The sequence below is a fragment of the Drosophila pseudoobscura genome, chromosome 4 (assembly GCF_009870125.1).
Source record: "Drosophila pseudoobscura strain MV-25-SWS-2005 chromosome 4, UCI_Dpse_MV25, whole genome shotgun sequence".
Classification (NCBI taxonomy): domain Eukaryota; kingdom Metazoa; phylum Arthropoda; class Insecta; order Diptera; family Drosophilidae; genus Drosophila; species Drosophila pseudoobscura.
Genome location: NC_046681.1, coordinates 7136601 through 7154977, shown reverse-complemented (window position 1 = coordinate 7154977; position 18377 = coordinate 7136601). Strand labels below are relative to the sequence as shown.

At 52.5% G+C, this 18377-nt stretch overlaps 3 protein-coding genes across 3 annotated transcripts; 2 read left to right on the top strand and 1 right to left on the bottom strand.

Moving 5' to 3' along the window:
- Nucleotides 1–323: 323 nt before the first annotated feature.
- On the bottom strand, nt 324–2465 carry LOC4816287 (damage-control phosphatase ARMT1). The gene has a single exon (XM_033380480.1). The coding sequence runs from the start codon at nt 2381–2383 to the stop codon at nt 872–874; it is 1512 nt and encodes a 503-aa protein (XP_033236371.1). The 5' UTR covers nt 2384–2465; the 3' UTR covers nt 324–871.
- An 8782-nt stretch (nt 2466–11247) lies between these two features.
- On the top strand, nt 11248–13524 carry wor (worniu). The gene is made up of 2 exons (XM_001355981.4): nt 11248–11531; nt 11601–13524. The coding sequence occupies exons 1-2, from the start codon at nt 11432–11434 to the stop codon at nt 13181–13183; spliced, it is 1683 nt and encodes a 560-aa protein (XP_001356017.3). The 5' UTR covers nt 11248–11431; the 3' UTR covers nt 13184–13524.
- A 4267-nt stretch (nt 13525–17791) lies between these two features.
- On the top strand, nt 17792–17956 carry LOC117183970 (uncharacterized). The gene is given in 3 exon segments (XM_033379725.1): nt 17792–17823; nt 17825–17867; nt 17870–17956. Coding segments are annotated over 3 exon segments (162 nt in total).
- The last annotated feature ends 421 nt before the right edge of the window (nt 17957–18377 follow it).

The following is an 18377-nucleotide window of genomic DNA, read 5'->3' as shown; positions in this document are numbered from 1 at the left end:
TGTACCTGATTTGCGTTCCAGAACGTTCCGGAGTGCCTTGGAATTCGGCGGCCTCATGTTGCTCTTTTCAAAACGAGGCCATTCGCTTAATAGCTGTGAGAGTGTTCACTTTGTGGCAATTGGTGGCCTGCTCACTTGGAAAATGACTGAGCAAGATCTAAAGGAGCGGAGGCCCCTCCGGGTTGCTACTTTTCCTTGATACGCTCTTCTCCGGCCTCCCACTGGCAGGAGTCGCATTCAAGACCAGCGGACTGCTAAAAGATCTTTCCTTCTGGGAAAGAAATACATAATTGCTGGGCAGTGGACTGCAAAGACGCTTCCGATCTTGTGAGAACTAGTCTTCCAGCAAGGGAGGAGTGACATTTCACTTTAATGATTTCGGTTCACAAAAACGAGTCCCATTGTCGGCACGAATCGAAGATCCCAACTTTCCTTTAGACCTCGCTTCACGCACCCTGTAATCTTCAGTGGACTTTCCATTTTCAAATTGGGATTCCTCCCCCGCGGGGGCTGGGCGGCCCATCAATAAAATCAACAGCATTAGTCAGCCGCCGATTGGCCGGGCTGTGGCCACAGAAATGGTTAATAGAAAGGCAGGTGGCTCTCGTGCGGGCTAACAAGCAGGCAGACCCTCCATCCCCCCTCGATGGGGCTTGATTTGGGGAATACACTCGTGGCGCGCTCGCTGACAAATTTGCCACCATTTATCCAGGCGTTTTCTACGCCGCCGGGCAGTGATAGGCAGCCGCAAATTGAGACGTGGAGGAGCTTCCAATCCCAGCCAGCTGGGTTCGGCTGTGGGCCGCTTGATTGGGCAGTCGGCGGCCCCTCGGCCAGACATCTGTAAGTGTCACTCGCAGGGAGGCAGGTCCTAGGTCTTCTGGCTCTGGCGACTCTTGCGGCTCTGGCGCTGCTGCTGGCTCTCGTCGGTCTCGTGCTCCGGCTCGGGCACCTTAAAGTTGCGGTGGATCGGGAGGTGGAACAGGCCCGAGAGTCTGCCCACCTGGTAGCAGTTGCACTTGAGGCTGTCCGTGTACTGGATCACGCCGTAGTTCCCGGACGTCATCCACTGGGGATCGGTGCGCAGCAGGTCGTCGGCCTTGCCCTCGGGCAGGCCGCAGACCACCTCGCACTTGACCGTCCGCATGGCGCAAATGTTGCAGGGCCGGAAGCCGCGCAGGCACGTGATGAACTCCTCGTTGGGGTCCCAGATGTAGTCGCCCATGAGCCGGCGGTAGTTGAGGTCGCCCTTGAAGATGGCCAGGTAGCCGCCGGACAGCATCTTGTAGAGCTCCAGATCGGAGTCGATCATCACGAAGTAGGGCTGCGGCCCCGTCCAGAAGTGGGACGTGGGGGCGATGGAGATCTTGCCGGCGTTCATGAGGCGCGCCCACTTGAGGCCCAGCGCGGAGAGCAGCGCGTCGGGGTGGTCGATCAGGTAGTTGACGGTCCACAGAATGTCCGAGCTGAGCACGTCCGAGATGTACCAGGGTATGGCCTTGACGTGCAGCCGCACCTGGGTGGCCATGCCGTTGTCGACGAGGAACTCGAGCAGCAGCATGTCCGTGAAGAACTCGAAGCCCCCGTTGTCGCAGATGAAGTCCACGATGACCTCGCGCTGGCCCTTCAACTTGGCCCGCATCAGGCTGTTCCACACGAAGATCGAGTCGTCCACGAGCAGGTTCCTGTCGAGGTCCGCCACCTTGGCCAGCACGTCGATGTCGGAGTGCAGCTCGTCCTCCTGGAAGATGTAGGCGTTCAGCTGGATCTCGTACCGGTTGCTCCACATGTTGATGCGCATCAGGTTGCTGAACGACTCGTAGTTCTTGGGCAGGTTCCTGGTGGCCGCGGCCAGGGCGCACATGGCCCGCTCGCTGATCTGCAGATCGTCCTGCTTCAGGTGCGCGAAGTAGTCGAAGCCGCCCAGGTGCTGGGTGTTCTCCAGGAACGAGTAGATGCGCCGGTACAGGTAGCACTCGGCGTGCAGCCAGCAGGCCCGGAAGTACGTCCGCTTGTGGCGCGGCAGCTCCAGGATGAACGCGTTCCAGGCGTCCTTGTCCGGCTCGTTGCCGTGGAACAGCAGGAACTGGCGATCGCGCTGCAGCTCCCTCTTCAGCCGCTCAATGCACTCGATGACGTGCTGGATCTCGTCCCGCCCCTGCTCGCCGAACCGCTCCACCAGCTCCGGCCGGCACTCGAGCAGCAGCTCGATGATCTGCTGCATGATCCCGGGCATTCGCTCCTGCAGCGACAGAAAGGCGAAGCTCTGCTTGAACCGTCCCGACAGCAGCGAGTGCCGCGGCGTCGGCCCCTCCGTGAACTCCGAGTCGGTTGTCTTCTCCGACAGCCTCGAGTGTCTACCCAAGGATATCCTCAACACCATCCTGGCAATCTGGGAGAATCACACTGTGAATTTGTTTTTTTTTCAGAATTTTTTGCTTGTTTTTGATTAAAAAATACATTCTAGCTGGGATCGTATCTAGAGGTATGTGCAAGGAGAATACTTACATCTTAAGAGGAAGGAGTGCCAAAAAGGAGGAGCATTTCTCTGGGGCGAATCTCTTGGGAATGAGGAAGGAAGGAAGCCTTCTTAGCTGCTTATTGCCATGGTTTTTCGATTTTGGCCACACTTTTGCACTGGTATTTGGTTCAGGTACTCGATTCTGAATGTTTCCACTTAAATACTGTTTAAATTCAGAGAATATTTTGCAGATAGATACGTTTAAAAGATACAGATAGCCAGTCTTGCATCTTTCTCATTGATTTCGAGCTTCATTTAAGGGGATTTTTATGGCCTTAACTTAGTTTTTATAGTCTTTTCAGATGACCTTTGCCTTTGAACGTCTCTGGCAGTCCCCAAGAGCTGTCCCCTAGCCCCTAAGTACTGTGGGAAACACCTTCGTCTTCCTTCGACTTCCTTCCTTCCTTCCTTTGCTTCTGCCTCTTGATCGCCCAGGTGTTATCCGCATCGTGGCATGTCCAAGTGTAATTTACACTGTCTGTGGCAGTGGCAGTGGCAGTGGCAAATACGGATTTGCATAATGCTGCCTTCCCCTGGGTCCTTGCACAGCACTCGGCATCCGGTTAGGGATCGAGATCGACATCGAGATCGGGTTGAGGCTCGGAAAAGTGAAAATCATAACGTGGCTAGGGTGGGGGTAAGGGTAAGAGCAAGGGTTAGGGCAAGGGTTGCCGAGGATGGGCCTGCTTTTAGCATAATTGTCACATGTTAATAAACAAGTCCGCCGGCACTGTGGGAATCGAAAGACGGCGAGGTTAATTCTATGCTAATGGAGCAAGGTGTGCACTTCCTCTGGCAACGGCCACCCTTCCTCCAGTTTGAAACGATCCAATTGAATGTTTATGGACTGCGGATGACGCAAGTGTTCACTGGGGATCCGATCGCCTGGTATATTTGCATTTGCCAAGGGAAGCCGGTCTCTGATATGATTTTATATGACTCAAACACACACTCGAGGGGGAGATTGCAGACATTGCTGCGTCAAAATAGAAACTTGCGCCTTTTTGTTATCGAGGAACCTCATTAGCCGTGCACCTTCGAGGCAGCGATTCGCATCCAGGTGTTCCATAGAAATCAGAAACTTCCCCTCCGTGATCGTACCGCGTACCGGTTCCAGGTTCCAGGTTCGGTGGTGACTCCGTCTCCGTCTCCGTCTCTGGCCTCGCCTCAAGGTGTTACATTCTCGTTGCGCCATTTTTGATCCGCTTCCGCGTCTATTGTCGTGGAAGACAGTGAAGACGTTACTTTTAGGTGGAAGTTGGGTTCGTTTTGGCTTCGTTTTTGGGGTGTGTGTCATGCGAGTATTTTGATTTTGGAACTGGATTTCGGTGCCTTGTGAAATAGCCGAACAGCTGCGCAGTTGCCGTATTGCTGTGGCAAGTTTTGGCATGTGGCATGTGCTCATCGCTGCGCAGTAGCCGCCCTAGGGATGGGGGACCACAGAGACTATGGCCGGGCATTGTTCGATCCCCAATCGAAACGAGATGCCTCAACTTTCACCCAGCGCTCGGGAGAGAGAGAGAAAAGTGACAAAATATGGCTCACCCGGTAATTGCTCCCAGCAGATCCCCGCAGATCAGTGAATATATTTATGTTATTGCCCCTGCCCCCGATGGTGGCGAGTAAAAAATTGCATTATCAAGGCCATAAACAAATTAGGGAAGAGAGGGAAAGAGAGAGAGAGAGAGAGTCTCTCTTGCTGTGGCAGCTGCAATCAAGGCTCAAGTGGCGGCCCCCATTAGCTGACACCGCACCGAGGGATGTGGCGGTGGCAGTGGAAGTGCATCCAATATTTTAGAAACAATGGTCGAGGCGCTGCCGCTGCCTAAGCTCGACAAGATTAATAACTCTCTGGCGCACGTTCAATTAATCTTTCGCTGGGAGCAGGGAGCTGTACGCCGGTGGGACAGGGGGACAGGGGGACGGAGGGGGAGACCCACCCACTGACAACTTAACGGCACGTCCCCGCCTCGGATCAGATCGGATCGTGTACCTGCCGCATTGTCAGTGTCAATTGTGACAGAAGCTGCGACAGACAGCCCCTCCGACTCCACTCCGCAGGGAAAACAAACAAACGGACACGTCCGCCGTCCGCCCTCCGCCGTCCGCGAGGGAGCCCCGTGATCATGCAAAACATTTGCCCGTGAACGTGACAAAACTGAAGAACACGCAGCCATCGAAGAGGTGCCCCGGAGAGGTGCCCCGAAGCCCCACTAAATTAGTTGTTTTAGCTTCTAAATTTAGTCCCGGAATCGGTGCGGGACCCCTCTGTTCGAAGATCTTGGGCGTGCAGCAATCCATTGGCCATAAATCAATTATATGGCCTGTCCCGTACCGTATTTATAGACTGACTCCTGGGCTTCGAGAGCAGGGTTCGGTGGTTCAGGTGCACGCCTGGAAGGCCGGCATTCCTCTCTCTCCATAACGCAGCAGCAATTTCAGAAATTTTCATAGCTCAAATTTATGTAAATACAATGCTGACAGCCCGAATATGCCGCGGCCATGCCGTGTCTAAAATTAACGTCTACATCGGTTATAAATCGGGAATCATTTGTAATAATTAGCGCGACATTTGCTGCCATTTCGAGGCACTTTTTGGCAGATTTGTTTAATTAGGAATCCCTCGGGCAGGCGAAAATGCCTCTGACTTTGGGAGGAGGCCACCCCCCAGGATTGGGTTTCACTCGCCACAGGAACAGGCAACAAAAACAATGCCAAATGAGGCTGGAACCACCTCAGCCACCACCAGCGACCAGCACGCAACTTGACTCCTGCTCACCGCAAGCCCAGGACGGGGTGGACGGGGCGGAAGGAGCTGCAGGACCTGCAGGAGCAGTCGAATTTTATTTGAATTAGCAACGCGCAATCAAAAACATTCAAACACGCATAAATTGAATCCCGTGGGATGATTTCTGTTTCGGGTTCCCACTGCCAGTGCCCTTCGGCACTTCGGCCCTTCAGCTCTGCAGCAACTTGTCACGTGATTCAAACAACAAATAATGCAAGCAGGGATCATCCCTTGGGCCCAAGGAACCCGCGCCCGCATCGGGCAGGGCCACAGCCAAGCCCGGAGCCGGAGCCGGAGCGTGGGTAAGTTATTTATTGGCCAAAGTCCTGCTGGGAGAGGCTGTGCAGACGTCTCTCCCTCTTCCGATTCGGCAGGCGGACAGACGACCACCAGATACGGTGACTACACCCCCATTCCACGGGCACTTGGCCAATGCCCCTGCCCCTGCCTCCGCCCCTGCCCCTGCCCCTGCCTCTGCCTCTGCAAGTGTAAATTGTTCTGGTCATGGGAAGACTTGCATCCAATAATAATTGAATAGTTCTATTAGATCCTCTCAATGAGTCCTAATTGATTCGCCCGTCTGTTTGGTCAGTGAAGTCTTTCTGCTGTCATTGCTGGTTAATAACGACCCCAAATGAGGGATGATCGGAATGTAATTTGTTGTAATGCATTTTGGGGTATAAACAGGTCTCCCACTCCAGTGTTTTCCACAATTGTTGGTTTGCGCAGCCCAATATTCCCAATAATTCATAGATGAGCAATAGCACGGCCCACTGTGACACCCTGTAACATATGCCTCCCTCAAGACAGCAGCCCTTGCAGCGGTTCTCTCGCCTTTCGCCTTCTCCATCGCTGGCCCTAGGGCACGGGCACTAGCCTTGATCTAGCAATTCCTTCTTGGACCTCGTCTATCGTCTTAGGATCTATTCTATTCAATCCGACAGAGTCTTGATCCTTCCCTGAGCGTGTTCAATCGACACCACCTTGCACCGATCCATTCCTCTATCGCCGCACACCTCTAGCTCTTGTTCGATATGCCATAAACCATCGCCATAAACCATATCCCAGGGCTCCGTAGCTCAACAACAATCGTCATTGATTAGATATCTTCCCAAAGTTAAGACTTGTGCCACTCTGTTCCGTTCTAACCTCTTTCAATAATAACATACTCAAAAGACACCTTTTCTTCTCGAATATACCCCTTCTCAATCCCCATTTCCTCCTGGCGATTCCCCTCGGTACCTACCCAAAGGCAAACAGAACTTGAACTTCAGGCTGCCCTTCAACTTTAACTTTGCGAAAAACGGGAAAGGATGTTTGCCATCCGTTCATAAACAAATCAAAAGCACTTGGCAAATTTTATCTGAAGAAGTTCAAACACCGAAATAACGAATGATTCAGCGCCAGTGCCAGTTCGAGTTCGAGTTCGAGTTCCAGATCCACTAATAAGGCGGCGAATATTTCATTTTTATGATGTTTCAACATTGCATTAACATAAGCCCTGATGCTGTTGCTGTTGCTGTGTTGCTGATGCTAATCTCTTTTTCCCATGAAGTGGAATCGAGTCGATGAAACATAAACAATTTATTATCGTGATTCATTTATGAAAAGCTCTCTTATGCTCCTCTCCCCTGCCCTCTGCAATGATTATTAGTCAAGATGAGAGGCTCCAAAGCTACCGATCAGCGATCGATCTTTCATATTCCAAGCGGGTGGTCCCCAGAAGTCTCAGAACAGAGTCCGACTAGAGTAAGAGACTACGACTAGGTCTAAGCCGGCTTCCCAGCAGATTAATATCTCAAGACTGTGTAGAGCGCATTTTAATTAGTGGCGATGAAGTCGAAACTTAATTTATTGTCACTCTGGCTAATGAAACACGCCTTAGAGCCGGACTGCCGACGGCGAAGCCCCTTCGGGCCAGACCCCACATAATTGACCAATTTGGGGGTGCTGTGTGCGGAGGGTCTTATCTGGGAGATGGCTTCGAAATTGAAAGCGCACACGCTGTCAATAAAACAAATTAGTTTGAATTATAGACTTGGCTTCTATTTCTGTGTGACTCCGACTCGGACTCCGGCTCGGACTCCCGAATCGGACTCCCGGAATAATTTATGCGGCGTCGGAAGCGATCGAGCTTCAGACTGATTCAGACTCTTCTGTTGTCTGCTTTTATTTGATTATAATTACCGTTGGCTGGCTCTGGCTCTGGCTCTGGCCTGGCTCTGGCTCTGGCCTGTCTCTGGCCTGGCTCTGGCCTGGCTCTGGCCTGGCTCTGGCCTGTCTCTGGCCTGGCCGACTGCTCTTCGGACAGACAATAATATCGGATTTCAAAAGCGGCGTTTATGTTCACTGACCTGGACCTGGAGCGCCTTCTCCTCCTCCTCCGCATCGCTGCTCTATCAGGCGCCAATAGTTCTAAGATCTTGTTTTGATTGCGGCTCGGACTCGTTGACGTTGCATTCTTCTGCAGCTTCTGGGGCCTCTCCTGTTCCGTGTCCCCCGTGGCTGGCTGTCTGCTCAGTGGCTTGAAAAACCTTTAACTCGTGACAATGTAAGACAAAGTCGCCGGCGTGTGGCTTGGCCAGAGACAGGGATAGAGACAGAGACGGGGATAGAGAGACAAAGACAGAGACACAGATTGGATTCGTTTTGGATTTCTGCATACTTTTCCTACACTTTCCTAACGCTCGAGCCGCTCGACTTTCTTTCTTTTGTTCGTCCGAGCCCCGTCCAAGGCGTCCGATTCGGTGCAGCTGCAGCCACCTTGACGGCGGCAAATTAATGACATTTTGCACTTCATTATGCGACTCTGCGCGGCTGTTTGACACTTTGAAGTGAGGCACTCGTCTGTGGCGCCGAGCGGAACGGAGCGGAGCGGCCCAGAAGAGGCCGGGAGGACGGCTCGAGAGCTTGAGAGAAGGTTTGCTTGCGGTTTGGCTGCGAGCTGATGTGCTGTTAGCTTTCCGACCAGAGTTTGATGACATCCCACAACCGGGCACCAGGCCACACACTGCCACAATGCCATAAATGTTGGAGAACTCTCGAGCAAGCCGAAGATGAAATACTTCTCTGAAATGGTCCTCAAATGCTGGAGATCTTTCCATGATTGCAATTCAGATCATATGCCAGAACGGTACTGATGATCCTAGTTAATAAACCGATCGAAATGCATTTTAAAGGCCGTAAAATGGGAATAAAATAAATACATTCTTATAAATACAGCCATGGATTCCTATTCCTTAAGCTCCAACTGATAGTATCACAATGAGACGGTCGTCTGGGGTTGTGCTCTGTCCTGGTTCTGAAGAATAATCATTTTGGTATCGCCCATACATTATATATATCAAAATACTATCCACAAAGCAAGCCCACAGCCAGTAAGATAATTTATCTAAAGAATAAACAGTTTCCAATAATTCTTATTAGTAAATAAATGAATCAAATGACAGGCCCACAAAGAAGTGAAGGGCTGAAAGTTTAAAGAAAGCAAAAAAGGTTTGAAATGGCAAAGACTAATAGAAAGCACTTTGATTTAAATATAAAAAATAGAAGAAAAATATAAATAATATAATATAATAAATATAAAAATATATATATAAAATCCGAAAATGTATTAGCAACACTTTAAAATAAATAGATTATATTATAATAAATTAAATTTCTATAAAATCTTTTTAAGATAAATATGAAAATATTTTCATATCATTTTCAAAAGTTATATGAAAACCCTTCACTTGAATGGCATAAATATTTAAATCTAATTGAAAATATTGCAATTTCAAGGCTTTTCTGTCTGGGCGTGTGACTCAAACTTTTGGCACATCGCCTGTACGATCCCCAATGGTTATTTTCAATAAAAATGGTAAAAGACATGAGGTAATGCCAGGGATTACCGATTCCCTGGAACTCATTAAATTGCAAATAAATATGAAAATGTGGTCTCCACACTCCCAAAGACATGGGGCAGAGCTTTGACTCACTTGAGCAGATTTTAGCACCTGGTGTCTTGGGGTGACAAGGTGGACAATGATTTTTAGCTTAGATAAACACAGAAAGAGGATCGTGAGTGATCGAAAGGGTGTAACATTTAGTTCTACAATAAATCTTAACGTATTATAATAATAATTTAATGAATATGTTTAAAAAATAATAATATTTTTCATATATTCTGCATACAAATAAGATTTGTTACCAAATTGTTGAATCTTTTGCTGCTTAATGATTCATCAAAGGCTATTAGAGTCGATCGAAACTGAATTTCGCTTTTCAATGCCTTATCTATGATCCTTTCTATGGATTGGAATGGGAATCCCATGCGCCCTGTCACTGTTACAATGCTCTCGTAGAAGTATCTTCTGTGGTGTCTTGAGCACACCGGTTCATTACAGATTTTTGGCGCCAATCTCTGCACAAGACAGCGGCAGAGACGGCGACAGAGAAAGAGAGAATCAGTTCCGTTTGGTACGTGTCACAGGGGCAGCTGTAAGACGGGGCAACCCTCCGAGGGCTGAGGGCTGAGGCTGAGATGTATTTCAAGATGATCGGCTCGAGCTACGACGGGTAGGGGGTAGGGGGTAGGTGGCAGACGGCGTTGGGGTTGGAAAAAGTAACGTCCAAAACTGCAGTTCCACCACCGCTAGGCGGCTGGTGATGCTGTCTGCGATCGGGAGTGGGACCACTGCTCAGGGGCTGGTTCCGAGCACGGTGAATGGTGAATGGTGAGTGCCAGGTAGATTCGCACGTACCTTTTGGCGCATTCCAAGGCACTCGGCTCCGACCAGGTATATGCGACGGCACATGCGCAGCCGGAGACCCGCCGGACCCGTTTTGGGGTGGCTGCAGGACGATCGCTGGAAGTTCGCCAGATGGCAGAATTTTTCAATATCAAAAATTGAAATTTCACGGCCTTTAGGGGTTTGTTTGCCCGATTGCACCTAGCCGGAGGAGGAGGAGGAGGAGGCCCAGACAATGGGCCTTGGGCCTTGGTCCAGGAAGAGGCCGATTTACCTCCGATATCTGCGCGGTTTGTTTGTTTCAATCGAGTGGGAACAAGGCATTGCTGTTTGTGGGCTGGAGATTCGATGCAATGGCGGACTCTGTCACGTGCTGCTGGAGTTTTGGCAGCTGCCGAGAGGAGGATCGCCGATAGAGATCCTCCGCATGACCGTTCAGCGATGCTCTTAGCCCCCAAGAGCCCGATCTCTTAGACACCCAACCGGCAATCGGGGCACGAATGAAATGTGGAACAAGAGCGCCAGCACTCGGAAGAGAACCGAAGAGCGTAGGACACCCAATGGTTGCTCCAACGGAGGCAAAAGCTGCTCTTCGGTCTGGCCAAAGAGCGGGAGAGTGCCCGAAGCTCACCTGCGCGGAGAGAGGGGGTCGTGGCGTGGCTATGTACAGCCGATGGCTGGTCGGCAGAGGCAGGGCCCGAGCTATAAATAAACTTGCTCTGCAAGTCGTACATAAGCTCGGCACCAGCTGCACTCGCTCACGCTCACGCACACAGCCGCAGCGGAGGGGAAATCCAAGCCGAGAGCGCGAGAGCGGAGAGCGCGAGAGGACAGAATTAAATCTCAGACGCCGCAGCGGCAGCGACAGAGGCAGAGGCAGCGACAGCGGCAGCTGGTGGCGATCGTTTGCGTCCAGAGCCGGTGTGTGCGAGAGGGATAGACAGAGGCAGAGAGCTATGGCACGTGCTCGCTTTTTACACACAGATTTGCTGCCTCCTCTCCAGCACTGTGGCACGGAACAATGTGCAGCTGGAGCAGCGTTCAACGAACGCACAGCTGTTGGAAGACGGAGACGGAGGTTCCACAGCATTGTGGCTCGTGGTGGTTGATTTACAGAATCCCTATTCGAAAATCGGAAGTAGGTAGGGGGATCCTTTTCGCATGCCAGGGGGTTGGTGTGGCTAGGGGGTTGATCTCGCACGCGGAAGTCTATAAAATTAAACCGATCCTCGCCGGGTTGCATCATTCGAGCCAGGAGCTGCCAGCGATCGAGACACACGCGTGCGAGGAGCCCATGAGCGAGCACTGATTCGAGTCTGAAGTGAAAGTGAAGTGAAAAGTGAGGATCAAGCCACACCAGTGCCCACGAGGAGCAGAGCAATCACCGATATGGATAAACTCAAGTACAGCAAGTGCCCGCTCAAAAAGCGACCCATTCCGATCGAGGATGCCTTTCCCGTCGACCAGGATCAGGATCAGCTGAGTCATGGTAGGTTTCAGAAGCCCCCCGCTCCACCACCCGCCCGCTGTAGCTCTAACCTCTCGCCGATCTTTACAGACGAAGGACCCGTGGACCTCAGCGTGGCCTCGGCTGCGGTTCCGCTGGAGCCGGCGGTGCCCACGGAGCTGCGACGCCGCTTCGATGCGGCCATGACGCAGACCAAGGAGCAGCTGGCGCGCCGCATCTGGGAGGAGACCCGCGAGATCGCACGCGCCTTTCCGGACGTCTTCACCCGCGAGGAAATAGCCCGGAGCCTGGCCCGCCTCGGATACGGCGACTTCGAGCTGCCGCCGGAGGAGGAGGTGATGTCGCCAGAGCCTGAGCCAGAGCCACAGCCAGGGCTTCCGGTCAGCTATGCCGGGGTCTCTCCGCCCCCCACAGCGATCCCGCAGACGATCATCAAGGTGGAGCAGCCCGAGGAGGATTTCCCGCTGCGGAACTACAACAACAATCTGCTCAAGAGCATAGCCGACTACGAGGACTGCATGAAGATGCCACAGCCACAGATGCAGCCACACCCCCTCGCGTACTACCAGCCGCCACCAACCCCCGGGCTGCCGGAGGACCTCAGTCAGCGCCGGGTGCTGAGCGAGAACATGAATCTGCACAACGTGGCCAGGGCCCTGCTGAGCATGCAGCACATGCCACCGCAGCAGCCGCGCTACGAGCCAGCCCACCAGAAGGCGGCCAAGCAGGAGCTGCCGCCCCTGGCCGGAGCCGAGGACACGGAGAACGGCGGCGAGAACAGCGAGAACCAGCTGAACCAGCTGAAGATCAAGAGCAGCAACGACCTGTACTACCAGTGCCAGCAGTGCAACAAATGCTACGCCACGTACGCGGGCCTGGTGAAGCACCAGCAGAGCCACGCCTACGAGAGCACCGAGTACAAGATCATCCGGAGCAACCCCAGCGGGGGGCCGATCGTGGACCAGACCGAGTTCTGCACCGACCAGGCCTCGGCCCTGATCCAGGCGGCCAACGCGGCCTCCGCCCAGTCCATGCAGAAGCCGGTGGGCGTGCCGCGCTACCACTGCCAGGACTGCGGCAAGTCCTACTCCACGTACTCGGGCCTGAGCAAGCACCAGCAGTTCCACTGCCCCTCGGCGGAGGGCAACCAGGTGAAGAAGGTGTTCAGCTGCAAGAACTGCGACAAGACGTACGTCTCGCTGGGCGCCCTCAAGATGCACATCCGCACCCACACGCTGCCCTGCAAGTGCCCCATCTGCGGCAAGGCCTTCTCGCGGCCCTGGCTCCTCCAGGGCCACATCCGCACCCACACCGGCGAGAAGCCCTTCAGCTGCCAGCACTGCAACCGCGCCTTCGCCGACCGCTCCAACCTGCGCGCCCACATGCAGACGCACTCGGACGTCAAGAAGTACTCGTGCCCCACCTGCACCAAGTCCTTCTCGCGCATGTCCCTGCTCGCCAAGCACCTGCAGGGCGGCTGCCACAGCGACGCGGTGGGCGGCGCCAGCTCCGGGCCGGGCTTCAACCAGGAGCAGCTCCAGCAGCACCTGCACGGCTACGAGGAGGGCCATCAGGTCTACTACGCCGGCAGCATGGGCAGCAGCGGCGCCGAGGAGGAGGAGGCCTACGCCCTGGCCCCCCAGGCCCCCCAGACCCCCCAGGCCATCTACTAGTAATACCCCAGTAATCCCCTAATCTTAGTATTATCCCGCGTAAACCCCCGTAGCTAAGTCAGAGTTCAGGGAAAGTCAGTGCCAAAAATTAGTCAGTGCAATTTTATTGCCTCTTAGGGTCTCCAAATTCTATTCTATAGCTATATCCTAGGATATCCTTGTTGTTTGTTAGCCATTCCTTGTGTGTATATTTGTTGTTGAAACTCGATGGTGTACAGATCGAAGCGGTGCCAGAGAATAAATCTATATGTATCTGTAATAATTTATAATTTCATTCTACAATTTGTCCTAATTTAGTTCATGATTTAAGCCTTTATTTATATTTATTTTCTTAATCAAAACAAAAAAAAACACTAAGAAAACACAAAATGGAAAGGGTTTTAATGGCACTTCTCCCCACAGCTCCCTTGGAGCTGGCAGATCTTCAAAGAAGCCCAAGTTTCGGCCCAGATCGAGGCTCTGCCATCGCGTTGGAGCGTCGTAGGTGGAAAACTGGAAAACTGCCTAACTGGCGCTGATCGAAAAGCTCAAAGCAGCCGTCAATGACTGGCCCCCGCAGGGGGTGGCAAAGAAAGAGGAAAATCCCCACAGAAAAAAATATATATCTCTGCTTATGGAGTACAGTATGTACTCGTAAATGTGTATATAAAATCGCTGCTTAAATCAAAATTAATTGCCAGAATAATAATTGTTTTGAACGTAAAGCGCCGAAATGCAAAAGGCAACGGCAACGGCAACGACAGTGGCTGTGGCTGTGGCAACGACAGTGGCTGTGGCAGGAGAATTGGCGCAGCTGCAACTTCACTGCGTCACCAGCAGCAACAGCAGGCGGCAAGCGCCGACAACAGCAACAAACACACAACGAACCACAAATGTCTAGCATTTTGGGGGCTCGCGAGGGAGACGTTGAAATCCACTCGAAACAACAAACAACGCGATGAATCATCGAACCAGCAGCAGCAGCAGCAGCAACAACAACTTGCCACAGCCGGCTCTTGGTGCAGGCGCACGCAGCTAGATGGCGCTAGTGGGCAGCACCAGCCGCAGCCGCAGCCCCAGCCTCAGACCCAGTCGCGAGTTCAATTAAACGCGTTTTCCAGTTGTCGCTGCACCGATTTTCAGCTTTTCCGCACTGCAGCCGCACCTTGTTTCAGACCAGATCTGTTCTTGGATCGACAGGCAGGCGGTGGGGCGGCTTTGGGGGGAGGGGCACTCACTGGCTTTATTATAAATGCCGTCCACGCAGTTTCCTACTCTACAAAGCTGCAGCTTACTTGTACCCCTACAGAAGGGGGGGGGCAGGGGCTACAGGGGTAGTCTTTCAATCCATATTGATTGATCACGAAATGGGCATCAATGAGGTGGAAAGACACCTCTAAACACTTTTATTCTTGAGAGAAGTCCGCTTTCGATTCCCCCCCAATCCCTTAAGGAACCCCTTGGTTCACCATCCCTTAAGCCCCCAGCGAGTGTATTCCCCTATTCGTCTGTGCCGGACATCCACTGCCGCCGAATGGGGGCCCGCCAGGCCGGGTTCTGGTAGTCAGAGCCGCCACTTGAAAGTCATATTGCATTTGCCAGACATTTGCCTGCCTGTGCGCGTGCCACGCCCCGTGCAACGCACATACGGCCGAGTGGCAGGCTGTTCTTGGTAGCGGCTTTTGGTCAAAGGTTAAATCAGACGGGGACCTGGGGACAAGTGCCAGGCGGCTTAGGAAATCGTTTAGAGCGCTAATTTATGGCCCGTCGCAGCCGAAAAACGCTCGAGTTTCGACGTGCTGTGGCCGCTTAATTGGCAGTCGGTTTTAGCCGGGTTTTCGGTGGCAGCACGCCCTGTTCTCGGTTCTCTTTGGGCCCGGCCGCGGCTGGATAATCTCCAGTCGTTGAATGCACTTTTAAATGCACTTTTCCAATCAAATTAATATCCCGATAATTGTTATTTAAATTCAGAAATTCAGTGCACGTTTTGCCTTTTGCCAGCTCCTTGGCCGTAAATATTTAATAATTTCATGGAGCGGACATTATGGAATATTACCCGTACCAGGCGGCGCGCCAATCGAAGACAACCCGTTTGTTGTTGTTGCTATTGGCCTTATGTTGTTGTTGTTGTTGTTGTTGGAGCTGTACGTGTTGTTTGCTTAACGCTTAACGCTTAACGCCGAGTGTAAATTAATATTTAATTATGGCTGTTCTCGGCTCCGGCCGCCACCGCGATCGTGTGTTGAGTAAACGCCATTTTCTGTATTAAGATCTAATCGGGCGGGTGTTTGAAATGCTGCCAACAAAACGTTTAGCCCGAGACACTTGGGGTTTGGGCAATCGATTGGGGGCCTTTGTTTTTCGTTGGGCAATGAACGGGTGCCTGAAATGGGGCCTTGATTGGAATCGTATCCGAAAAAATACACATTTATTGGTCGAAAATTGTATATGGAAGGTTTATCTGGCAGATCCCAGGGGAATGCTCATTAACCCTGGACGGCGTGCACTTCTGCGACTCCTTTCCGGCTCGGGCCATGCCACAACTCATGCCACACACGACACGAACTCCAGCGCGGACCACTCATAAATCCGGTGCCGTGCACTCGTCGACGTCAAATTAATCAAATGGAAACCCAAATGCAGCACAGCCAAATTAGCCCCAAACAACAAAATCAAGTGGCAAAAGCCACGAATGGGTATCGTTTTTTTTCCCACACCGAGAGGCGATCAAAGCGGACCGAATGATCCGCAGAGGGACAACGCCCCTGAAATGGAATCGATATAATTATTTGCATTATTAATAATTACCATTGTCTCGCTTGGATTTGGATTCGGAGTAGGAATCGGATTCGGAGTCGGTTTCGGAGATATGAAATTCAAATGCGTTGGCGTTGGACCGCACACAAAGCCATAAAGATTAGCTCTGTACGAGTTCTGCCTTCGCCCCTCCGCCACCCTCCGCCTCCCCCTCCACCCTCCACTCGTAAACATGCAAAAGAACAAGCCAGACTTTGTTTCGCGGCGGCTAATTAATTCAAACCGCAGCAACTTCAATACGGAAATAAGCTTAATCTTTGCGCCGCAAACAGCTAGAAAAAAAGCAATTTGAAAAAGCAAATTTAATACGCAAGCCCCCGGTCGGACTGCGATGTGGAACTGAGGCGCCAGAGGCAAGACAATTGCACCAAACCGACCCGAACCCGGCCGCCAGTGTCCAAGTGCCACCCACACCAGAGACACTAGAGGAGGCGGCACCAGGGGAGGCCTGTGCGGGCCCGTCAACGGCCACAATGAGGCACCGCTTCAGCCGGGGCGACAGCACATATCAAAGCCCGAAATGTGCCCGAGACAGGGCCCAATCTCCAAGCGCCAAACGCTTCAACTTGTCAGCGCGCCAAGTGCTCGAAAAATATGGATTATATAAAGAAAAAACAGTGAGCCATTGTTCTGTGCGATGGGCGTTCAACCCGCACAGGTCGCCCCATCGATGCCACATGGCGGAGCAACCTGTTGCGGACACCCAAAGACGACGGATACCAGTGTAGCGCCTCGAATTCGCCACACACTATCCCGGGGCGGAGTATTCTCGGCAGAGAACAGGCCACTGCTCCACATATATAGGGTATGCCCCCACCGCAGCAGGGTACGCCACTCAGAGATGCGGCGGGGCGTGGGCGCCAGCGCTGAGACGAAGACAAAAGCCATCCAGTCGCCAGATTGACATTTGCCTTTCAGCAGCCAGCACTCGTACGGGTACGGGTGCGGGTACGGCTGCGAGTACGGTTAAAAATCATATTTTGCACGTTTCTTGTGTCGAAACGAAACAAAAGACTTGAGCAACGAACTTGGGCTGCAAAGGGCTCGGAGCCGGCCTGCTCGCTGGCTGCTGCCTGGCAAAGTGTCAAGTTGCGCAACTTGTCAGTGCCCCCCCCCTGCCCCGCTCCCCCGCTCCCCCCCGCCTGTGCATAAAGCCTTTTTTAATTAAACCGACGACAGCCACTAAACATGCCCCATTATCATGTCGTATCTATGCGCCTATCAGGACCGAGCCAGGACTGGGGCCTGGAGCCGGGGCCGGCGCTGACATAAACGCTGACATTAATTGAGTAATTTATAACGATGCCAGGCTTGGGGGGCACGGGAGGGACTGGGGGGGGTAGATGGACTCACATCAAAAGCTCGGCTCGGCAAGCGCATGTCTCGGGGCGCTCAAGAGAGGAGACATGATATTGTTATTATTATTATGATTACCGGCGACATGAATTCAATTAACACTTGTCAGAGCCCCGGTGGAGCGCCCGAAACAAGCTCACGATTCGCGGGCATAGATAAGTTTTTTTTTTTTGAAATTTATGTTTCGGCCGCGGATCGGGCCACAGGCCACAGGCCGCAGTTCTATGGCCAAGAAAACCTTTTTGGGCCCGCTGCTAATGAGCCGAACATCGCCGGACCGTTTCTGCATTTAGGCCTAATAACTGTCCGCGAGAGAGGTCCCAGCAGCCTCCCGAAAAAGGCGCACAAGTCAAGGCAAATTAAAATAAGAATCACGACAGGTTACCATGCGATGCTCCATCTCCATCTGCATTGCCATTTCCATGGCCATTTCCATTTCCATTTCCATGGAGCTGCATGCGGCACAAACACGAAATGCCGCCACAAAAGAGAGAGAAATGTACAAGTGTTAAATGTCGAACGCTTTTTTGGTAGTCCGCCGGGGGAAATGCGTGCTGGCCGGCTTTCGGCACGAAGGCAGCCCTCCCCTCCCACCCCTGCGCCTCTTCTTTGAGCCCCTGATGGGTCCGGTCCCTGGTCCGACAAATGGCGTACGTGTTAATGGCATTTGAATTTGACCAAATATGGAATTGTCTCCGCCGGCTGTCACTTTGCATGTTCCCAGAGGCTGGCAGCAAGTGAAGGCCCCAATCCCCCCCCCCAATGGCGGCCCCAATGCCTGCCAGAAGTCGTGTCTCTCTTGCTTTTTCGAATTAAATCAGTACCAGTGGCACGCATCCATCGATCCAACGATTGGTGGAGCGCTTTCTAATGCTTCGTGACTCTGTGGCGGGCATGTGGATGAGTCCGCGGCTATGATCGCCAGTTGACACATTTCCAAAGACAGCAAATTAGCCGAAAAATGTTGCCAAATCTAGGCGGGCCCCCCCCTGCCGCAGCCACAGCCCCACAGCCCATCTGCCAGAGTGGATTTTCCTTTGCG